This window comes from Diadema antillarum, unplaced genomic scaffold (assembly GCF_040938485.1).
Source record: "Diadema antillarum isolate AM-2024a unplaced genomic scaffold, OU_Dant_1.0 seq00001638_RagTag, whole genome shotgun sequence".
In the NCBI taxonomy this organism is placed as follows: domain Eukaryota; kingdom Metazoa; phylum Echinodermata; class Echinoidea; order Diadematoida; family Diadematidae; genus Diadema; species Diadema antillarum.
The window spans coordinates 396,553-421,197 of record NW_027272344.1 but is presented as its reverse complement, the minus strand read 5'-3'; the positions used below and the strand labels follow the sequence as shown (position 1 = coordinate 421,197).

The window sequence follows — 24,645 nt, the reverse complement described above, 5'->3', positions numbered from 1 at the left end:
GTGTAACATATGCATGGTCTAATCTTGAGCCCCCTCCAATGTTTGCCCCCCCCAATCCAAAACTGCTTCCGGCGCGCCTGCTCTCATCAATATTGTCATCATAGACTGTCAAGTAATCTCATTGTTATTGTTTTGATCATGGTTGCCATTCTCATTGATGAGAATTTTTGTCTCTCTCCCATAACAGTTAGATGTGTTTTTAGTTTGATCATCATTCAGATGAATTTATTATGTAATGGAATATATCAGGATATACTTGATAATGACCGGTCAGCTAGGTATAGTAGTACATGTAGTAGGCAATAGAAATATGCTACTAGTAACTACCAGTGTGTGATATGCCTAGTTCACTTCATAGTGCTGCTGGTTTCACAAATGGGGACGTTTTCAATAGATCAGTTAATATGGCTGTTATGCACAATGTGGCTGGAGTATCTCCTTGTGTACATATACAATGTATATGCTACAGCTGTTTGCTATCATATTTTGTCGATGATAGCATATTATGCAAGTAAATAGTATTGTCTGGCATCTCTTTTCTGTGGGGATCAGTGGCAGTATTTTGTACTTATACAGCAAATACACCTAAAATCATGTGATACCTTTTAAGAACTTGAGAAATACATTGTATTAACAGAAATGTAGTATATGATGTGTAAATATGCAGAATATACGATACATATTTACATTCTGTGTGCATTATATGTATGGTATGAATAGATCTGGCTTTGATGAAGATTTCTTTGCCAACAAGTCTGCCACATGATGACAATTGATATTTTGAGATAATCGCAGGAAACTAATTAAGATAATGATCTCTCATTTCAGATTCCATAACTTTTTGATTTGGCTATGTAGACAACATCTCCTTCAAAATGATGAGTGTTGGTATTTCTCCACACAGAGTCAGACATCCATGTAGGAAAGGGCCACGATGTACAGGGTGTTGATTGTTGGAGCTGGACCCACGGGGGCCCTGATTGCGAATGGACTGCGACGAGAGCTACAGCAAAAAGTTGCCATTGTGATGTGGGACAAGTCCAAAGGCACAGGTGAGCAGGATATGGCCCACAGAGTATCATTCATTTCACTGATCAGGACCCCTTGCTTGTGACATATTTATATATTTTAAATCCTACACAGATTTGGACTTTTGTTTGTAATTGTTAAATGACAAACTCACCTTAATACATGTATGCAGATTAAGTTAATGCAGCAATACATGTATTAGTAGAATACATCAGGGAAAGTTTGATGAAAATCAGGCAATCAGCTCAAAAGTTGTGAATTTTTGAAGTTTCTGTGCAGTCACTGCTTGATGAGAAGACTGTTACAGTTTATAATGTCACATGCTTCGAGCAATATAAGGAAAATATAAAGAGAATTTCAAAAAAAAAAAAAATTTAGTGGAAAAAAATGAGCAAAGAAAATGGGATTCCAACAGGATTCAAATCCGAGACCTCCGGATTACTACTGCTAGCCTAGTGCTCTACTGACTGAGCTGTATATAGAAAGCCCTAGTACATGTTAGTCCAACAATGCTCATATGGTCAGAAGCCATAGCAGTGTGTGCTTGTGTGTGTGGGTGGGTGTGACACATACACACTTAAACCTGACATAAACCCAAAGGATAAATCAACTTGGGGATAAATGCGAGGTATCACCGAAGTGATGAAGAGTTTTGAATATGTAATAAATGCAAACAAAGGGAAACTAACTAGAAATGAATATAATATATACTAGTGGAAAAGAGAGCAAAGAAAATTTGTAGTTCAGGACTCGTAGTTGTGTGAGTATCATTTTGTCATCTCTCCCTGCTTCTTCCTTTGTCCATCTCTCTCTCTGTCTGACTAGGAGGAAGGATGAGTACGAGTAGATCACCCACTGATGAGAAGTGCATTGCTGACCTGGGAGCTCAGTACATCAGTGTGCTTCCTGACTATGCTACAAAACATGCAGGGTAGGATATGAACAGACATGGAGAAGCTGATATTTATAATGATTATGTTTGTCATATATTTTGCAGGGTTTTACTTTTTTCCCCTGAATTTCATGAGAAGGTTGATATTGGTATATTCAACGAGGCATGACGGTATTGACTCTTATCCTGGCACAAATGTGACATATGCACACTTACATTTCCGTGTTCATTACTGTACTCCACTGTCACGAATTTAAGCACTAACTTAATTGTTGGGAAATCCTGATTCACAAAAGAAAAAAATAAAGAGATAAAATTGACTCACTAAATGCGTGGCATGCAGTATGTGGTATAAGATTTAAGTTTGTCACTAATTGTGCATATGAAATCTGTATTCAGAAGTCTGTCAAACCTCTTGTCTCCATATGATTTACATGTATGAGATTGCACATTTCTGGCCATGAAAGAACTAATGATATTCTTTATTTCAAGTACCAGTATGTGTGATTCCTTTGTTGTTCCATGCTTTCACTTCTGTGGGAAGGAAGAATAAGTCTGAAATATCAATTGCTGTAAAGTGCAGTGTTTCGTCGTGCCATCTGTATATGAAACTCGGCTCATGTAAAGTCCAAACTTCATATATTGTGCAGATATTATCTTGTTGTGAGCCTGATGCTATTCATCAGAGTAACATACATTGATGAATCAGATGGCAAATATTCTCTTAAATCATCAGTGCTGATCATGTAAAGACACCCTTTATTTGATTGAAATCCATGAACAGAAATTGCTTTCTGTTCATGCACGGCCACTGAACATCCTTTATAGTACAAGAGGTTATATGAGTCAAGTAAATTTCCACAATCCTTTGTAGTATGTAGGATTGTACACATGATATATGCAGTACATACCTTTTTCTTCTGCTCATCAGGTACTACAAGGATCTGTTGGACAATGGTTTGATCAAGTCTCTTGCTGGCAAGATTGAGGGCGTAAGAGAGAAATACTTCAACCCTGACACAAAGAATTATGTTACTCCAAATGGAATAAGTTCTATCGTCAAACACTACCTCAAAGAATCTGGTAAGCTAACTTAATGTACCGTGAAAGTTTATGGAATATGTGTTGTCTGAAAGTTTGCATGGCAATGTATAAGTAAGGAAGACAAATTTGTGGTAACACCATATGTATATTGTCCTGGAAAATAGAGAGAGGAGAGTGGAGGAGGGAAGGTCATAAGGGGAGTGTATTCAAAGAAAGGCAGATAGTGATAGTGGAAGGTCATCAATGAGCTTGCAGTTGATACAGCACTAATGAAGATGAGAGAATAGGAGACAGGGGTAACTTATAAGGAAAAATAAAGACTTTAGTGAGAATAAGGTATAAAGGGCAAATAACTTGATGAGAAAGATCATCCAGAAAGAAAGAAATGAAGAGAGGAGGAAGGAGAAGGTTGAAAAGTTATGGAGATGAAATCATGGAGAGAGAGAGAGCAGTGACAAAGACGTGAAATTCCAAACCATGTACCATAAAATGAATCGAGAGAAGATGAAACCAGTAAACAATTGAAAACAAGGTCTTGGATGGATCCAGGGAAGGACTTCTGTGATTATAAAGAATATGTCACTGTGCGATGCTTCATTGTGTCCTATACTTGTGATTGGATCTCATTTTAATAACATGAAAATTATGAATATTTGCATGGATACTTCACCTCTTTCATTATAACTTTCATTCTTGACAGCTGAGGTTTTTGTTCTTAGAAAGAGATTGGAATAAGATAAAGCTGAGTTTTGGCAGCCTGATTGATTGCTTTGTCTGTTATTTATTTATCTATTTTTATTCTATTTTTGGTCACACCGACGCATTTTGTGCAATGAGTGCGTTAGGAAATGATACTCTGCCAAAAATTAGCAATGAGTTTATTTTCAATGAATAAGTGATGAAATATTGTATCTACCACACTGTATTGTAGTATTGACTAAAAATTGCCTTGATTTGGCCTCTTCAGTTGACATCTCATGTCCATGTTTATATGGTCCATTCAAAAGACATTGTTTGCCGAAGTTGGCGGGAGGGGATGACTACAAACATTGCAGCTCAGAACTTTCTATATAACTCTGGGCAGCTGCATCTAATACTGATGTATGATTGATTAAGGCACAGTTAGCCATGATTGAAAAACAAACTTTGCTCAAACAATGTGAGATGTACAGCCATATTACGGAGAATTTACAAGACATGTAGTATGCATTGATAATGTTGTCATTGCAACATGCAACAGACTGTGAGCATTGTTGTATAATTGTTGTAATGGTCGTGATTTATGTGAGTGAGTGTGTGTGTGTGTGTGTGCGTGTGTTAGTTAAAATTGATATCATCTATTCTAAAATACAACACATGAGACTGTTGACTATCTTTTCTGCCTTTTTGGATGAATTGTTATGTAATTCATCCTCTCTCTCATCGATTTCCTCTCTTCCTCTCCCTTTCTCATCTCCTCTGTCTTCTGTGTTTTTTGGTGGGTGTATGTATCTGTCTTTCTGTCTCTATCCCCCTCTCCCACTCCCCTTTTGTCCCATTCTAGGGGCAGTGGTGAACTTTGACCACCACTTATCGAGGGTGGAAGTAGACAATGCCACATCAGCTGACCACCCCAAGTTGGCAGCTTTCTCGGCAGACTCGTCAACTGAGGGCGCTTTTGATGCCATCGTCCTGACGATGCCCGTTCCTCAGATTCTCCAGCAGGAAGGCCTAACTCGACATTCTCTAGGTAATTCTCTACCAGAAGAATACTGATCCTTCCTTCTGTCGATACCAATGTTTAACAAGTTCTGTGTAAGATTAGATGCAATTCATGCATGAACATTTTCCTTCAGATTGAGGTAAATGTGCAGACATGTTGTAACGATACTACTGCAAATTTTGCAAGTTGGATGCTAATCGAGAGTTTAACAACACACAAAAATATCAACACTAATCCTGACACAAATGTGATGTGCAAGCGCACATTTTGCAGATCATTAGTTATACTCCATGATGGCAAATTTAACCACTTGCAAAATTATCAGGGAATTCCCAGTTGGCGAAAAATTAGACTCACTAAATACCATGCCGTAAACAGTAAATCTTCACATGATTTTGATTGTGAGAATTATGCAAGTGTAATCGCTTTTGCCATGTATTGCAAATGTTCATTGTATCACAGTGAGTTATATTTACTTAAAGATAAGCTTTCATCTCTGTCAGAATGTCTGCATAGCAGCAAAACTTGTAATTAGCCATTTACACCACTGCCTCTCTCTGGTTCCTGTTGACAGAAGAGAACAGTCCCCTGAGACAGAAGCTTGAGGAGGTCCAGTACTCTTCAAGGTACGCCCTGGCCCTCTTTTATCCCCCTGGTGTCTCCATCGATCTCCCCTTTGTGGGCAAGTATGTCGAGGGAGACCCGTGCATCCGATGGGTGTCTTTGGACAACAAGAAGAGAGGCGCAGGTGAGACCACGAGTGAATTTGTTGCTGTATCGTCACTGGGTGAAATTTGACTTTAAGGACTGGAGTTCGAAAGAACCAAAGGTTTGTAATGAGCCAGAGAAATTTGGAAATATTCTACTGTAGAAGTGGAATATTGGGCAAAATGTCAAAGCTCAGTCAATGATCAGAGATTAGACTTGAAGCAACATTTGATGTTTATCTGATTGTTGTCAGAATCACAAATTTAGTCAAAAATTTGTATCACAAAGAGTTTCATATTGTGCCATGTTTTTGCCTACACTCTGGAGGTCAATCACAGGGCCATCGGCGACTGAGACACCCTGAGCATTATCTCTAGGCATCCATACAACTATTTCATCAAGGAGGATGATAATGTAATATGTCACTATCTTGATAGCAAAACTGACTGCAAATTTGACTTATTTAACTTTTAGTCCCACCTGTACTCAGGCAGGCGTCTATGGGAAATGCGTGCTGTAGCAGAATCAGCTCATCCTCAATGGGTGAAACAAAATCTCTCATTCATCTGGCGAGTTTCTGGCAGTTATGTTTTTGCTCCCTTGCCATTGAGGCAAACATACAAGAAATGTGAAGATACCGGTAATGCTCTTGAAATGTGTGTGTCCTTTATTCTTGTTAATTTGGTATCTGTCCTGAAGATGATTCCGTTGGGCCCTCGCTGGTAGTGCACACCAGTGTACCCTTTGGCATCAAGCACTTGGAAGAAGCCAAGGAAAACATTCAGCCAATCATCTTGCAGCATCTGAAAGCCGTCATCCCCAACCTGCCAGAGCCAGCAAGCATCAAGTGTCAGAAATGGAGATATTCACAGGTACACTCTGCCATTCTCTCAAAAGCATGTCCAAACTGAACAAATATTCAGTTGTATGTGTAGGTGTAGCCCCCCCAATAGCCAAAGTTTGAAAATAAATATTGCGTTTCATCGGAAATTCCAAGTGGAATGTCTTTAAGTAAACAGAATTTATGCTACCCTTATCTGTAGTATGTTGTCAGTCATAAAATTGTTAGAGCTTATGTAAATATTGAATCCATTCATTCACTTCATTTCTGCTTCTAATGATTAATTCACCTAAATTTTTGATTGCTGGAAGATAAGTAAGTTAAGCAACTGTCTGACACTTTTTGCCATTGATGTTGATATGCCTATCGTCAAAACTCAATTGTATTTGTGTTGAACGTTACGTGGTTCTCATGGTTAATGGTCACTGACTAAACTGATCTCAGTGTAATGATTCAAAGAGTAGTCATTAAATCTGAAAGAGAAATTCCCACTCAAAGTATTCATGTCCAAGTGTTTTTGGATTCAAAGACAGAGGAATAGACACGTAAAAGTGATAACATATGCAAGGAAATGTCTTTCCAGCCATTTCATTTTGTTTCTACCTCTTTGTTTTCTTCTACCTTGTATGTTTTTGTGTTTCCTTTGTTCTGTCATGAATCACCTAATCAGACTGAATAATGGCACTATATAAATCTCATGTATTATTATTGGTATCAGTAGTAGTAGTAGTAGTAGTAGTAGTAGTATCATCATCCTCATTATCATTATTAATATTATAATTATTTTGAAGTATTTTAATTGTCTATGTATTTATCCTTTGAATTTAAAAATATTTCCAAAATGTTGGTAGTGACATTGGCAGCACCTAAAAACTAAAACATTTTCCCTCATTTGCTGTGTCTGTAGGTCAGCAAGCCAATGGAGGGAGCCCCAGGTCATGTGACCATCTTGGAGCAGCAGTCTTATTTGCTCCTGGCTGCTGGGGATGGTTTCTCTCATTCCAACTTCGATGGTTGCATCGAGTCTGCGGAGAGCACTCTGAGCAAATTGCTGGAATTCTTTCAGAAATCTTCACAATTATAGTGGCCCAGGACTGCAGGATTTTCCTGTGATAGAAATATGCTTTGGGGCCAGTCTATTTCCTGTTACACAGGAAGCTTTATATTGAAATGATAAATATGTTTAGCCTGGATTGTGTATACTGTTTTCACGTCTTCACCATGAAGGGTATTATTTTGTGTTGTCTTTTATGGTAGTCATTACTACCTTTATGATGGAACATGCTTGGGAAATACATCCCAACTGTTGCACGGCCTGAATGAACCACCGAAAAAGCAGAAGGAATTTGTCCCTATGGACCTTTCATCACAATTGAGGACCAACTAGAGGCAACATACATGTACCATGGTGTGTGACTTTAAAGGGGATCTTGCAGTGAAAAGTTTCAGCAAGGTCTGCCTTCCATCAGCATGCAACAAGGGCAATTTGACTGTATCTAAGTATGTTTCTAACATGGAAATCAATACTGTGATACTGTCTTTTTTTCTTCTTTTGATTCCAACCAGGAGGATGTAGGCGTACGAAACACAAAATATCACCTGAAACAAAAAGAGCGGTGATATAAAAAAGTAAGGATTGCCAGTCTTGCAAGCCATTAACTTGTGAGCATTTTATTTGTAATCTCATGTGAATGCATTTGTCACTGCTGTCCGTGCATTTTGGTCACAGTGCACCAGTACATATTTATCACGCATGGCATACATTTACAATGCGTTGCAACTGGTACATGTATTGTTATTAATATAGTATGGACTGGCCTTGAGGGGGATACGACATTTATTGCCCGAACTAGACTTGTATTGCCTGAGTCGAAGACGAGGGCAATACTATTCTAGTAGTGAGGGCAATCAATGTCGTATCCCCCGAAAGTAGACAGTCCATATCATTATTATTGCCCATTTTCAGGCATTTCAGGCATCTTCGAGCATTAACTTAAATCATTACAATGTAAACTTCCCGATTTACAGTAACAAAATCCACTCGGCGTCAGGTCGAACCCAACACCACTGCGCTCAACTACACCCACATGCTTGCACAACCCCTATGCACAATTCAGGTACGCCGCGCGCTCACATGCACAGTCGCAGTGATCATCCTCTTTTTTTTACATACTGTACTAACGTATGGGAATTTGCCCTTCATCACGAAACCTCTTCGCAAGAAACTCTTATTTCTTTGTGTGTATATGTAAACCAGGAAGAAGGACGATACCCACTAATGTCGCCCACTGGAAACTGGCGGTTTGTGCATGTGTTTACATGCAAAGTTAATGGCAAAACCCGGAAGAAGGATGATACCCACTATACTAATATTGCCCGCTAGAAACTGGTGGTTTCCCAACCAATCGAAATAGCAACTATGATTGCCCAGCAAAACCACCTTATATGAGTTATAATCAGTCGTATTGCCCTATTGCTCACTAATGCATCAGTGGCTACTTGCGTTGCCTTTCCCAAGTCTTTTTGTCCTGTGGTTCCAGCTGCTCTAGCCTTTCCTTTGAAATGATAGAGATGTCCTAAGGATGACCAATTCAATTTATCATAGGCTCTGAACAGACTAACTTATTGAGGGAGTTGGAAGAAAGAAGCAGGGAGTGATTCCCTCTCTCTTTTATTCAGGCCAGTATTTAGGTAGAAATAGCAAGGATTGGCGGTCTTGCAAGCCATTAACTGGTGTATAAGTTTTATGAAATTTAAGACTTGGCATTACAGTGCACTCCCGTCATAATAAACACAGTTGCAATGAAATTCTTGTTCCAACAAAATCAGAATTCAGGTCCCAAAATCATCAGCTATATATCTTTATACACAATATTGAGTAGTTATAACGAAAGGAAACTGCCAATCACAAGGACTTTGTTATGAGGGGAGTACACGTTAATTTGTGGATATCTTTGAGAAAATCATATACGAGGTGTGCTATATTTCTCTGTTGGCAACAGTCTTCCTAAATTTTCAGTAGCCTACAGATATATGCCTTCTGCCAACTTTCTGTCAGTGTCATGCCTGATAAATCCAGGCATGAGGGCTGATGCTTGTCTGCAAAATGTAGCCTGAAAAAGTCCAGGTATCATTTTGGTGTGCAAATGTACAAATTATCAGAGCGGAGGATGATACATGTATTGTATATATATTAAGAGACACATGTGCAGCATCTTTGCTATGCCATTGAAAGGTCTATTGTGTGTGCTGTGATGACACCTCAGGAGCTTATATGTAACTCAGATTCTTGACCTTAGCACATGATATTCATCAACAAGATTCTGTAAACTTCTTCTTTCTAGTGTGAGGCAGAAATGTATTATTACGCACAAACTCAAAATGCAATCTGTGTGTAAGCAGATTTTGATACAATGTACAATTGTATTCTATTTTTGTGTGTTTTGAAGATGCAGTGAAGAACATTGAATGAAATCATGCAGACTGCAATAAATATGAATATATTAAAGTGAAGACAAGGACAGTCCAGGTTGTATCTGGTTCTTGTATAATGCAAACTGACATCCGCATCTGACATCACGGAAGCACTGGTGCTTACGATTAGCTTACAATACTTGTTACAGCGATGCTCATGGTCCGGTATGAAAAGCCATGTCTGAATCATTGTAAAATCTCATTACATGTATTATGAGTGTCTTATTATGAATCTTATTGAAACTTCACCCCAACCTTCATCCAGCTTGCAAAAGTTACAAGTGGATACAATCTTTAAAGTATTGTGGAGGAAATTATCTTTGTAAGGCCTACATGAATAGGTTCTTTCATCTATTAAAGGGAATTTTCATTTTATGTACAAGTTGGCTTTAAAAAAGAAAAAGAAAACAAAGAAAGAAAAACACCAGTAGAATGATGGACGATTCACCAGACCAGACACAAACTGATGCAATGAAATTTCTGTTTCATGTTTTCACAAAAGTGATACTTACCACAACCACATACATGTAGATAAATGTGAAGAGCTGTCCAGTTAATAATGAACATGGTAATAACATTTTTTATTACGAAAAAGTTAAAACTAAGGTCCCAAAATAATGATGTCTTTATACATCTTTATACACTGTATACATCATTTGTTCAGATATAACAAAATTTTTTAATATTTAGATGTAACGAAAGAAATATGTCGGTCCCGAGGACTTTCATTACCTAGAGAGGCCTGTAGGCCTATTTATATCCAAATTAGAGGCGATGATGTCCTCACCCTCAAACATTCCCATAAATATGTACCGGGTATTTAAAAATGTGCAAAATTTTGACCAATGTAACTTTCCCATGTAAGCATGTGAAACTCCCTAAAACCTGGTAAATTTCCTACTTAACATCCAATAGTACTGAAACTCTGTAATTTTGTTGTGATTTTACTCTACCTATTAAAGATGGGCCATCCCTTCCCAATAGCACAGCATATGATATATTCCACCAGAATGACAAGACTTCTGTAAAGCTATAACATTTCTGTGATATTTGAGGGTTGTTAGCCATTAAAATTCAAATCATGCACCAAATGCTCACCGTAACGTATTTTGTGTACGAGGCACAGCTGCATATACTGTACTAATCCTCCTGTGGTTGTAATATAATACTTACACCGTAAGTCCCCCACAAAATTACAACGAACCCTCCGCAATGATAACTTTAAATATAGTGAATCAATCCAAATACAGTTTCAGGATATGAAACTATAACTCATTGCCCTCATCTTATAGAAAACCCCATTCGATTTGCTTCATTGGGCAAAGAGAATTGAGGAATTTTGTTGAGCATGTCGGGAATCTCTTCCCTCCAAGTTCTGTCTATTGTGTTCACACACAAGAGCATCCAAGTGCTAAACTTGGAAGAATCAGACTAACACGCTTTACAACAAGCCACATATCTCTGTGACCGCTTAACCAAAATGAATGGAGTTTTCTGCAAAATAGAGCTGAGATGTTATATTTTAAGACCCTGAAGTAACATTTAGATAGTTTAATCATATTGGGTGTTATCAATGCGAAAATCTGATTGTAATTTTTGGGGGGACATACTGTACTTTGAACAAAAGATATGTATGTTAAAGCTGTCAGAAAGGAAGAACACACTAGCTTCATTTACTTTGTTATCTATGGCAAATAACAACACACCACTTACATGAACTACATAAGTGCATCACACGGGTCTGTAAAACTAGACTAGTAGTTTAGATTTGTAATTTTTTTGTAGTACGAAAAAATTATTTGAATCTTAACGGTCAATTTAACTCAACAAATAAAGACCCCCTGGAGTTCAACTAAGTGTTTTCTTTAATACTTAGTGTTCTCATCAAATTTTCAAAAAATTGCATGCAAAAGGGCAGATATGTCTTTAAAGTTAATTCATGCCTGGGCTGACATAGCACTTGAAATCTCTTAAGTTGACTCTTGATCAACAGTACTATAACGTTCAACACTACAAGCACGCAAAATACAGCTGTACACACAAATGCACATATACTTGGATTATATATTGCATATCATCTTGTTATTTAACCCTAAAAAGAACAGTCAACTAAGACAACAAAGCATACTAGGACATGATTTATTTCATCTATAGACCACAATATACACATAATTTTCGATGTAATACAATAGAAATATATAGAGAAATCAGAGTTCAGTGTTCACGTTCCAGCACAACAAATTATTAACATCACATACATTTTTTAAATTTTGATTTCGAAGAATGTATTCTGAGGATACAAAAGAATGAATAAGTGGATATAGAGCACAGAAACAAGAAACATGGTTTGCTGACGATATCACGCTGAAATCTACCGGACAACACAAATTACCGTTTGATTTTCCGTCTCTATATTCAGTTATTGATCCACTCATCCACTTTATACAAGTTTAGAAGGAATGGTTGCTCAAGAACAACAAGAACAACAACAAATCACTTCACATTGGTGTAATTAAGTCCAACATTTTTGAGACTGGACTGAGTACCACTTAGTTACAAAGCAGTGCAAGCCTTCCTTTTTTTTGAAGGGTCTGAAAATCTTTATTTGAGTGGGTATATTCTCTGGCAAAAATATATATGTTAGTACATATGTAGGTTATCTTTGCTGGTATTGCAAGCACTGATAATCCAAAGAAAGTTACACAAGTAGAAGAGTTCTTTTCCAGACCTTGTAGGCCTACATCCAATAATCAGTTGATATTCACTGTCTGATTTCTAATCCCTTTAACTTTGATGTCTAGTAGACTTGGGAATAAATGACATAATTCTGGTCAGCATGTACCATACCGAAGGGACTGAACATGAATGGAATTCATTCTTTTGAACTCTGCAACAGTAACAGAAACTTGACAGAAAAATACAATGTGTGTATTCACTTGAGAATCTAGTGCGAAATTAGAACCATGTACTGTAGCGAAGGGTGCGGACAGGGTAAGCATACCACTGATTTCACCGTAACTACACTGTACTAGTAATGCTATCCAAAATCTTCACACTCTACATATTGGTTTAAAAGAATCAATCTAAACCCAACATTTTTCTGAGTACATTGGACTACTTCAGAAGGGTAAGAACAAACAATCAGAGAAGTAGGGTTTACTGCGCATATTTCACTACCAAGTTAAACACTGCCAGGTCACTGGATATTGCATGTACAGTTGTATATAGGTACCTTCCAACTGGTAGAACACTTGGGTAAAAAAAGAAGGCATCATACAAGCATATATAGTGGTTGAGACAAATAGAATTTGCAGACTTAACCTTGAAATCAACACTCTGTGAAATTACAAGAGCTTGAGACCCAAAAGTAAAAAAAAAAGAAAAAAAAGAAGAAAAATCAAGGTTAAAAAACATGTCACACCATCACATTGCATAAAATGTCAGTAGCCTCATGTACATGACGTGGCAAGAATGCAACATGCCTCCAATGGAAAACATATAGACATGATTATCAAAAGATACCACCAGGAAAAAAAATCAAGCAGCATTAGAAAGAAAACTACAATGTATTATTACATGTACCATGTATTAAACAAAAAATGCTGTGATGGTGCAATGTCTAAAGGCAAATGCAACAGAAGAGCACAATGAAAATTCAAGTGATTAATTCGAATTCAAGAGTAGCAATGTCACTCAATGTCATAGTAGTAACAACTTACATTATGTTTAACTGTACTTAAAATTGTAACTGTCACACTCTTTCTTCTTTTTTTTTTTTACAAGAAACCCTTTCAAAGTTTTTCTAAGGACAGATCGGATGTATACACTTGTACTGTGTCTTCTTTGCCTTTCCTGCAATCATAGCTCCACCAACTGCACATCACATCACCACAACTGAAATATTAGAAGCTGAACTACAGCAGTGTATCTCCACCAACTGTTTCATGAAATCCACGTGAATTAGCACAGCAAAGGCAAACCACCCTCTGTGAAAGGAACTATGTTACTGGCATTTTTTTTTCACCCAACCAAAGTCAACAACCAGAGCCAATTTATGGTTAACTTGGTCATATGTACTCCTTTTTTGGAGACCTGTTACACATTCACTACCTAATCAATGATACTCTAGTTTGCATTTAATTTTGAAACACCATGTAAGGTGAGTCTGAAATCCAAAAAAAATAAATAAAAATAACACTAAATGATAATAATAATAATAATAATAATAATAACAATAATAATAATAATAACAATAATAATAATAATAACAATAATAATAATAATAATAATGCGAGGTAAGTAAAAATTCTTAGCAAACACTATATAGAGCGATCATATCTCTTGTGTTAAAATACATGTTCTTCTCTTTCATAAAATGCATAGAATCTTCATTTCTTTCTGAACAGATTTGTACAGAAATACTTCACTACTCTCCACTTCCAATAAAATGTATTTGAAATATCTCTTTTTATGGATTGACACCTGCTAATGGGTCCATCCCAAATGAAATACAACATGCTCATTCATTACTTACCAGCACACTTAGACATAAATAAAGTATACTGACAACAGTTCAGAGGACATTGTACATGGCATTAATATGTTGCCAAAATCAATTCTGATCAGCAAAATGATGTCCAGGTATTATTGGAGAACAATGCTCCACAATTGATTTGAGCTCTAATTAACCCCTTGAGGACAGGCTGATTGTGTTACAACACATATTTCTCACAGACACTTGCCCAAGTATATGTGGGACTTGTCCTCAGGTTAAAAAATCAATGTTATTACCCTACTGTGAATACACACTTCAGAATGTAAAATTTGTCTCAACATTTCTATAATTTCATACAATTCTAAAATATACTGCTGATATTGCTTCAAAAAAATCACAAATGATAACCAGCTGTAGGGTATTTACTGGAAAATTGAAATGATCCCAGTCAACAGATTTTTCTACATTTTAATCTGTAACCTGTACACAGGAAATCAACACCAAACATTTTATTCCCTCACATTGAGTACCAACTATTCATCTCACAAAATGATGAAAACTATTTCATATAATCACATCGAACTATTCTCTAACTAAAAGTGCATTTTCTTTAATAAACAGATGTCAAGGTGTCTATTCAAAAGTAATATATAATCTCATGAGCAGTGATCAGATGGCTGTGAAGTGGTGAAATATTTTGAAATATTATGATAAAACATCACCGAGAGAAGAGATAGATTTAACCCATTCTCCTCCAAGATTCAGAAACTCCCATAGACTCTGCACAGGTCCTATAGGATTCCTATTGTCATGGGTTAAACTGTATATATGCTCTCTCTCTCTCACCTCACAAAATTGAATTTTTCGTGCAGTAGGCAAAATCGGTAAAAGACCTTGCTAGAAATTTGTGCACCTGCTGAATAACATTTTGTGTTAAAAAAAAAGAAGGTGCATACAATGATGAAATTTCAAACTTGATATATGTAGTTCTTGTGATTTGGCACATTTTCTTAGTCTTATTACTTTGTTTACATTATTGCCACTATCATCGTCTATTTCTTCCTGTATCTGGTGTAAACATCATTTGACATAATGGTAATTATGCTGAATTTCAATCTGTGAAGATTATCTATCCTCCTTCCTAAACTATGGGATTAATCATGTATTATGAAACACACAGAGAAAGAATTTTATCTTTCTGTCATGTATGCCTGAAATTTGGTATGTAAATGATTGTTTCCTTAGTAGATTGCTCAGTTCAAATGCTAATCCTCTCATGTTTAGAATCAACATTACAGTCGCATAAACTTGCCAGTTTTCACAACTGCCATATAGTTAAATATTTTCTTGTGTCTGTGTGTCGTTGCAATATTGCTATAGAATGGGCCTTAAGAGGAATTCTGCATTATTACTATGGATCTGATGTAAAGTACTGAAGAAATCCTGAATTGAGTAATTTGAGACAAGGACAGGAAATTGCCGACAAGATAAGATCGCTGTTAAGAGCAGATTAAGATTGTGTCTCATGAAGGGCATGCTAGATGAGGCACTGTTGCACAGAGAATCATGAGTAATACCTAAACTTGGTGCTCGATTTCAGCTATAACTCATTTTTGGCTTTCTTCTTCTTAGGCTCCTTCTTACTACTGGCTTTCTTTTTCTCCTTCCTGCACACCCCCTGTGGTCCACTGCACACTTTCTTCTTCAGCTGGCCTTGGAGGTAGAACTGGTAGAGCTCCTCCTCCCCAAAGTCGCCCAGGTAGCCCTGGCACATCTGCATCATCCTGTGACAGGGGTTAAAGGTCAAGGGTCAATTCTTAGTAAATGCTTGAACAACTATGCTTCATACAAAGCTATGACTCATGATTCTACCCCTCACAACACAAAATTTGATTAACAAATGCTATGACAGGTGTAAGTGGATATTCTACTTTTGAAGAAATGCTAAAAACATACAGACAATTGTTTAATATTTTTCATCCCACATATGTTTCAGTAGCCTATGAAAGTTTAGCCTTTGGTCAAGCATCGACAGAGGCAAGCTTCAAACATGCCTGAAGTTGACTGCCACATGGGCAGCTAAAGCAGGCTGACTTTAAATCTTTAATTTCAAGTTTGTAGACACAGGATGACCTACAGTGTGTAAGCTTTAATTACAGATCTACCTTTTCTCACAGGACTTCAATGATTTCATACAAAAATTGTCATTTACTAATCTAATATTCTGTTTCATATTCAATGCAAACAAATAGGGTGGCATCACAAACTCACATAAAATGTTAGTCAAGATTTCATGATATAGCACAGATGATAATATCAAAAGCATTTAAACCTCCTCTTCCACTGCGGCACGATTCTGGTACACCAACAAAGGTTCTGCTGGAAAATACAACAATGCACTCTCTTATTGTGAAACGATATTACTCAAGGAAATTCCAAACCCCCAATTTCAGCTGAACAGATGAGTAGAGTATATAAAGCTTGACACTAAATTTTTATTCCGGTGGCCTGATTAGGCCACCAAAATATATCTTTTCTTAAAAAGTGGTGGCCCAACATTTATTTCTGGTGGCCCTGGGCCACCGCCAATCTTCAGCTTTGGTATGGGTTATTCTACCACTGCTATTATTCTTATAATTATTACATGATTATAACTAAAAAAGTTGTGGTGGGGTGGAATTTTTGTTGTTCTAAAAGAAAGGAAAGTCCCCTTTTAATCCAGACAGTCCCCTTTTAATCCAGACAGCTTACCTGAAGGGCCATTTGCCTCCTCCTTGCATGATACCTGGAGTGTCTGCAATCTTAGATCCAGGGCCTGACAGTCTCTTCTTGCCATTAACTTCTTTGATTCCAACACTTTTAAATGTGGGAAACAAATACAAAAACAGAGAAAGACCATGCATTTTAAATTACTCATAAATGTTTTTTCAGTGGATTACCAATGTTAATGCTCAAACTCAAGTGGTACACTAAGTCTAAGTACTCATCTTAAAGGACAAGTTCACCTTCATAGACATGTGGGTTGAGTGAATGCAGCAATATTAGTAGAACACATCAATGAGAGTTTGAGGACAATCGGACAATCCGTTCAAAAGTTATGAATTTTTGAAGTTTCTGCTCTGGCACGGCTGGATGAGAAGACTACTCTAGCTTGTGATGTCATATGTGTACAACGATATAAAGAAAGAATAAAGAAAATTCGACATATTTTCACTTTTCTCGCATAACAAAAGAACACTCGACTTCTCTCTTTCAGAAGGCAGGGGGTATAATATTACCCATAACATACAACAGTAACAAGTCGAAGAAATGTGCACTTTATTCAAAAAGTAAAGTTTTGTGAAATTCTCTTTTTATTTTCCTTATATCGTTGTACGCATGTGACATCATACAATGTAGTAGTCTTCTCATCCAGCAGTGACTGCGCAGATACTTCAAAAATTCATAACTTCTGAACGGATTGTCAGATTTTCCCCAAACTTTCACTGATGTGCTCTACTAATATTGTTGCCTTTACTCAATCCACATGTATAGATATGAAGGTGGACTTGTCCTTTAATTTAAGATTCTTTATACTGCTCAGAGCACTGCTACCATATCGAGCATATTCTTTGTCATGTACACATATTTTGATAAAACTTGGTGAAATAATCGGAAATGGTGTCCTTGATGTACATGAATGTTGGCACAACACAATACAGTAGGAATATACATGTAGCTGAGCACTATGAAACCTGCACACTACGAATGCACGCATCCACACTGGAAAACATTGGTACACAATGTCATATAATCAATAGTGAGCAGGTGCATTTGTTCATAAATTATTCATAAAATGACCACTGAAATAATTCTGTAAATATCATCAAAATGTTTGCTTTAGGTATCAATATACCACTTTTTAAATATCCCCCCCCCAAAAAAAAAAATAAAATATTGTTGTAAAACATCTATATCCTGGCTACTTACTTGTTGAATTCGTCGTCACACAGATCCTCAAAGATGTCAATGATTTCCGACTCTGGCAGTTTCTTTTTCAGTGATGGCCTCTTCTTGTTTGCTGCATCAAGTCTTTCTACCATCTACACAAGAAAAGAGTAACAAAATATTACACACAAACACACTGTTTGCATTCCTGTTTTTCTTATGACTATTGCACAACAACGACAAAACGACTCATTGCTCCTGTACTCAATGTATTAACAGATGCCATCTGTTCTTTTACTTTGCTGGCAATATTACTTTGCATCTGGGACATACAATTGTATCTCCATATTATACAACAGTGTAAAGACAGAGATAGAAAGAGATAGAAAGAGAGGGGGAGAGAGAGAGAGAGAGTGAGAGAGAGAAAATGCATAATGTATAGATAACCATAAGGCTCAGTACCCCTTTCATACCCCCCCCCCCCAAAAAAAAAAAAAACACTTACATTTAATGCACATTCTTTTTTAAATTGCACATGGCTTTCAGGTACTCTTGATAGTCTGAAGATTTCTGCATGTTAATTTGGAGGAAATTTTGCTGATAGTTAACTATGTCTCCATAAATTTCCTCTGGTTACACACCCCCACAAAAAACAGAGAGTGATTACGATGATGTGCATGATATGGCTACATGTAGTGTTTATAGTGGGGCAACATTTTTGAGCAAAACATTTCTGCAGGCCATCTCAAGTAGCTTCTGAATGAGCATCAAAGAAACAACCCATTTCTTCAAGGAAAAGGGCCCAATACATTTAACAGGTACGTGTATTATAGTATAAATTTATTTACTTGGTCAGTAGTCATGGTAGTGGGTTTCAGTTGCTCCGTGCAATTTACAAGCAGGACATAGGCATGGGATTGTACTACTTCGTGTAACATTTATAGTAACACCTGAAGAATTTTTATTATATGACTACTGACATTTACTCTACTTTAATTTACCATATGAGTGAGGATAGAGCAAGCATCACATTTCATTGCACCCGGAAGGTGGGGTGAGTGGTACTCCTCGTCATCAAGATCGGGGGTGGAGAAGTTGATGGTTCCTAAGCTCTGTTCCCCAGGTGGTCTTGCGGGCACCTCCTCCTCCTCTTCCTCTTCTTCCTCCTCATCCCCCTCTTCCGGATCCCATTCCTCCTCAAAATCATTGGTTGGTGGAGAATCCTTCTCAAATCCCCGGCGTGGTCCCCTTTTCAGGGGCACGTCTCCCTCCTGTGCACTGGCTACATGAATGCTGATTAGACACAAAAGGAGAAAAGCTAGGAGAAATATGCACCGAGTGGTTTTCGTTGGGCCGAACATGATGTTGCTCGCTCGTGACGTTGACTTTGTAAGGGCTACGCAGCGATGGGATTTCGCTCACGATCACGAGGCGCCACAGACACGGCTAAGTTACGGCGGGCGGTGGTGTCAGATGCCCGCTGCCAGACACTCCTATGCGTACCAACACACACCGATTAGCAGCTTCCCGTACCTCACAACAACAACTTACTTGTCAGCAAGGGCGTGAGTTACGCATTTAATGTCTTCTGTAACCAGACGAACTTGATTCTATCTACTAGACAACACGATGGTAGCCACTGCACTACAGAGCAGAGTACAGATACAGTGTATCTTCCCTAATTGTATTGTGTCAATGCAACGGACGAATCATAACAGGACACGCGTAAAGACACGTCTACTACGTACATGTACCCTTATACTAGTACTCGACCTCTACTGCGGGTACTCCCCCCATCTATCGTCGAGGCACGTGCACCCCTCAGCGAACATCCTTGGTGTCATCATTGATGTACCTGGTGGATTGGTATCGCTGCCCTGTTAGTATGTTGGGTAGGCCTACAGGAGCAGTTTCCCTCGAAGACGGGATTCAGTGCATGAAGTAAGAATAAAAAACAAAAGCAAAAACAAAACAAAAACAAATCCAAAAACAAAACAACAACGCTCACACACAAACGACCAAGCAAACAAGCAAGCGACAAACAAACAAATAACATCAAATGAAAAAGCAAGCAATGATTGGAGTGATAATCGATAATGCAGAGACTCCAACTCTCCCGTTCTCGACGGGAGATCTCCCGCCGAGGTAAAGCCCAGTTTTGCAAAATCTCCCGTTCAACTTGGAGTCTCCCGTTTGCTAGGGGTTTCGGGCGGGAGAATCACCAGACCAGAAGGTGCTTGGGCGGGGGTTGGAGTCTCTGATAATGGTATCTGATAACTGATTTTGAACATATTCAGGCAAGGATTTCAACATTATGTTTCAAACTTTTGTAGCGGAAAAGCATAATTTTTGTTAGTGTGTGTGTTATTGTTTTTTTTCTAGTACAGCATTAAATGGAACGTTCTATTTAGGTGACGACGTCATCAGTCCACTCACAGTGAAAATATCAACACTGTCAAGAACTTTGCAAAAAGTGGCGAACTTCCCAATTTCATAACTTTCCTAAGTTAGATTATGCAACATTAAGAAACGCGTTAGTATACTGATCGATGCCGCCATAGTATAATTCGATGTACTGTTGCAAGATTGACGAGCTAACTGGCACGGGTAAAAAATAACACGGTCTCATGCACTGACATCTACATAGTCTCAGCAATAGTTTAAACAAGCAACCAGACAAACAAACAAAACAAAAAGCGCAACTTGTGTTGAACATCGAATTACAACAACAACAACAACAACAATGGTTTCAGTGGGGGAAAAGGTTAGAAAAAAGGAAGGAGATTGAATTGCTTTGTGATGTTACAATTATTGCTTTGTTACATTTCACAAAAATGGCCATACGCGCGATTGTGAACAGCGCGCGTGACAGCATAATTGTTTGTGATGTCACAGTTGCTTTCATTATTATATTTCACAAAATTGCCCTACAAAAAGTAGCGCGCCACTGTACTTTGACTACACACAGAGTGGTACTAGTAGTACGCGCAGAGCAACGTTCGACGTCAGATCGAATTGCATTGTGATGTCACAATATTGCGTTGTTACATTTCACAAAGTGGGCGTACGCGCGAAGCAACGCGCGACCTCAGAATTGTTTGTGATGTCACAATTGCTTTAATTAGAATTGTTATACTGTACATAACTGCAGCGCGCGATGTCACCTGACTCGGCTTTGTTACATTTCACAGAGTGGTTGTACGCGCGAAGCAGCGCGCGACATCAGAATTCCTTTTGTGATGTCACAATTGCTACTAGTATGTTACATTTTACAAAATTACAGTGCGAAACATGCAGGGCATGATGTCAGAATTGCTTTGTGATGTTAAAGTTGCATTGCGCGATGTCAGAATTGGTATTTTTGATGGAGGTAGTGTACATTGTGGAGATATTAATCTTATTTTCGCTATCACTATGGGGGTAAAATTTATATTGTGAGAGCATATATTTTTGTCTATGGGATAAAGTACCGGGACACTCCCACAATGTGCCTAAATATTGTTAGTTTGTGTGGAGTGTCAAACAGGGAGACATTCTGAAATAGCTGAAAACAAATAGCTTACATGTGCTTAGTAATCACGGTAGGCTCTTTCGACCAATCACACGAGGATTCAAAATATAACGAATATGATCTATTCATGAGCATCTCATTGAAATTCACTTAAATTTTAGTACTATTTCGTCTTCGTCCGGTCTTCGTCACTGCAGGTGTCATCCATATGCAAGCCTAACCAAGTTTTTGGCATTTATGATGTCTGTCCAAAATTATGATAGTGAGCCCTCTACGACAAATCGCAACTTGTGCAAATTCAGCCGTATCGAAAGTATATTAAAAATAACGTATAAACGCTTCAAAAAACCTAGTTGTTGTTGTTTTTTTTTTCTCCGACAGACATTACCGGATTACCATCTTTCTAAGAAGGTCTTGAATAACGATAAACAGACATAACACTATTATCGGTCCGATGCACTGCATATGAAATTACATTTCGAATACCCGATGATACAAAGAAACTGTCATTAACAAAAGTAAGAATCCAATTCAAAGATTCACTGATGATAATGATTGATGATACCAAAGAAGGAAAAGAAGACTGTAATAAAAGTAGAAGCTCTGAAGAAGGAGAAGAAGACAAAAAAAGACGGAAAAGATGAAGAAAAAGGAGGAGGACAAGAAAAAAGTAGAAAAGAAGAGAAAGGAGATTCATGGAAGGAGGACAAGAGATTACAATCGATGAATCCAAGAATTTATGCATCAATCCCGTAACAATGTGATGTCTTTGCCAGTCATCATATCTGTCTAAAGTTGTCTTGGATGAGACTTTGAATATGGAACCATTTCAGGGAAAATATCAGAATTTCTCTGATACAATTTATATTTGCCAAGGTGCACGCGATGGTTTGAGACAACACAAGATATGAATGAGATTATTTCATGGTAACATGGAAACCAGTGGCGGATCCAGATCTGGAGGGGGCGCACCGGGCGCGCGCTCCCTCTTTAATTTTTGTTAAAACAAGAGAAATATAAAGAAAAAATGGGGGGGGGGGCACGTGCGCCCCTTAATTTTCAAAGGCGCCTCCCCTTTACGGAATTCTTGGATCCGCCCCTGTAAACTATTATAGGGCCTATAATAATTCTATCGGAGAATGAGGACAATGACAGTGAAAGAGAAAAAGAGGATACCACACTAAGAGCATACCATTTTTTTTGCGTTTTCTCTTTAGCATCATCACGATACTAAGCACTAGTAGTCAGATCTTTCAGTATCATCCATGCACATGGAGGTGATAATCATGATGTTACTATAGGCTTTGATACAGTCACTTACATGAAAAACAGAACAGAACAGAACAAAACATTGAAACAAGACAAAACGCAGCAGCAACAGGAGCATTAGAAGTGGAGTAGTAGCGGGATCGATCAGCAGTACCACGCTGAGTGAGAGAAAATTAAATGTAAGACGCTATTTGGTTTTCTTTGTTTGTGCGTTTCACTTTAAATTCTTTGGGTAATTACTGAAAAGTTTTACTTCTTATAGGTGGACGGAAACCGTGGTGCATCTCGATGTGTTTCTGTTGGTGCTTTGTTGACAAAATATACAATAACCCGGGGATTGCAGAGAAAAGGAATTGTAGGGAAGTAACTTATGAATATGCCGGTTTTGAAATGTGTATGTGTTTTCTTTTTTTTCTCTCTCTCTCTCTCATGTTTCCCGCTTTCCCTGAAGGCCTATTCACATACTCCCTGAGCATTCAACCCCTGAAGGTGGGCTTGTTGACACTGCGCTGTCCTTGAAACCGCGATTTTACATGAAGTGTGAATTAGCTTTGAGGTACGCGTGGTGAACAATGGATTGTGTAGACAGAGCTGGCCGCTGCTAGCTCACCCTGTTTTTTATGTGCTGCGCTCGTACCGGTATTGTAGTGTGCACTTTTCGTGAAGTCCCCTGTCTGTAGTTGAGTGAGGACCGTAGGATCAATTGGAGGAGCTTAGTCTTGCTTGAAGTTAATGCTTTTATCTTCCAAATGCAAGAGCGTGTTATGGATTAGCTGTGAAAATCAACGTGGAATGATATCCGGATAACTCAATATCAATACGAGTAAATAAGAAGGTGTATTTTTCGGAGGACTATGTCGGCTTTTGTCGTAACTCTCCAAGGCGGTGCGCCTTGGGGTTTGCGGCTGCAAGGTGGTAGCGGTACTGGGGAACCGTTGCGGATAGCAAAGGTGAGTTTCCGTTGGGAGTTGTCATCCGCTCCGTGCCTCCCCGAAATCCGGTAACAATGATTTCCCTCGAAAGTGTGCTTGTATTTGATATAATACTAGATCAATTGAGGGTTGTCATAAGTAGTCAGTGATGTGCATGATATCTCATCGAGTCCTAATTTGTTCCAGCCTGTATAAAGAGTGACCATTGATGATAATATGGGCGTGGATTGGATGCCTGTGAAAGGGGGAGATGTTTCCTCGCTCCCATCGACACCACGATTTTTTGTCCCATGTTCGCTCGGGCGAAGAGTAGGAGAAGGCCCGCCTCCCGTGTGGTACCACGCTTTTAATATTTCTGTATCATTGTAAACAGCTGAGATGACACCAACTACGTGCTCTTTGATGTAAATGCTTATCTAACTTTTCAAGCTTGTATGATGTAAATCTTTCATGATAAATGAAAACATCTAACTGATTTTATTCTTTACCTCTGATAGAGATGATACTGAAATAAAATTAGATGCTGTTAGAAAGGGGGTGATACTATGCAGTAAATTCAATGCCTTTCTATGGGTAGTGAACATCTTTGTAAGGGTGAAACAAAAGTGAATGCACACTTTTATTAATTTATTTAAATAAATTCATTTATTTAGAATCACATTCCTTGTAAATATGACTCTTATCTCTACTTTTTTTCTTGTTTCTCTATTTTGTGTACTTGTTAATACACATATCATTGCACTGTCAAGTAACTCTCAACTTAGTGATGACTGCCACTGGCTGGACTGGCAGATAAAGTGGTACATCAATAATTAATTGAA

The 24,645-nt window shown here is 38.0% G+C and overlaps 3 protein-coding genes across 3 annotated transcripts in view; 2 read left to right on the top strand and 1 right to left on the bottom strand.

Annotated features, from left to right (window-relative positions):
- Positions 1–907: 907 nt before the first annotated feature.
- LOC139711302 (renalase-like) lies at positions 908–7,300 on the top strand. The gene is made up of 7 exons (XM_071623206.1): positions 908–1,052; positions 1,855–1,960; positions 2,853–3,004; positions 4,509–4,694; positions 5,242–5,415; positions 6,075–6,247; positions 7,124–7,300. The coding sequence occupies exons 1-7, from the start codon at positions 935–937 to the stop codon at positions 7,298–7,300; spliced, it is 1,086 nt and encodes a 361-aa protein (XP_071479307.1). The 5' UTR covers positions 908–934.
- An 8,477-nt stretch (positions 7,301–15,777) lies between these two features.
- Positions 15,778–19,473, bottom strand: LOC139711296 (marginal zone B- and B1-cell-specific protein-like). Its single transcript, XM_071623201.1, has 4 exons — positions 19,114–19,473; positions 18,155–18,267; positions 16,937–17,041; positions 15,778–15,969 (listed from the first exon to the last, which is right to left on the bottom strand). Exons 1-4 carry the CDS (start codon positions 19,471–19,473, stop codon positions 15,786–15,788), a joined length of 762 nt encoding a protein of 253 aa, XP_071479302.1. The 3' UTR covers positions 15,778–15,785.
- A 4,137-nt stretch (positions 19,474–23,610) lies between these two features.
- LOC139711295 (uncharacterized) overlaps positions 23,611–24,645 on the top strand; it is a 190,100-nt gene continuing 189,065 nt past the window's right edge. Inside the window, exon 1 of the mRNA XM_071623200.1 lies at positions 23,611–23,842. Coding sequence (XP_071479301.1) covers positions 23,747–23,842 — 96 coding nt within the window. The 5' untranslated portion in view covers positions 23,611–23,746. The remainder of the gene's footprint in view (positions 23,843–24,645) is intronic.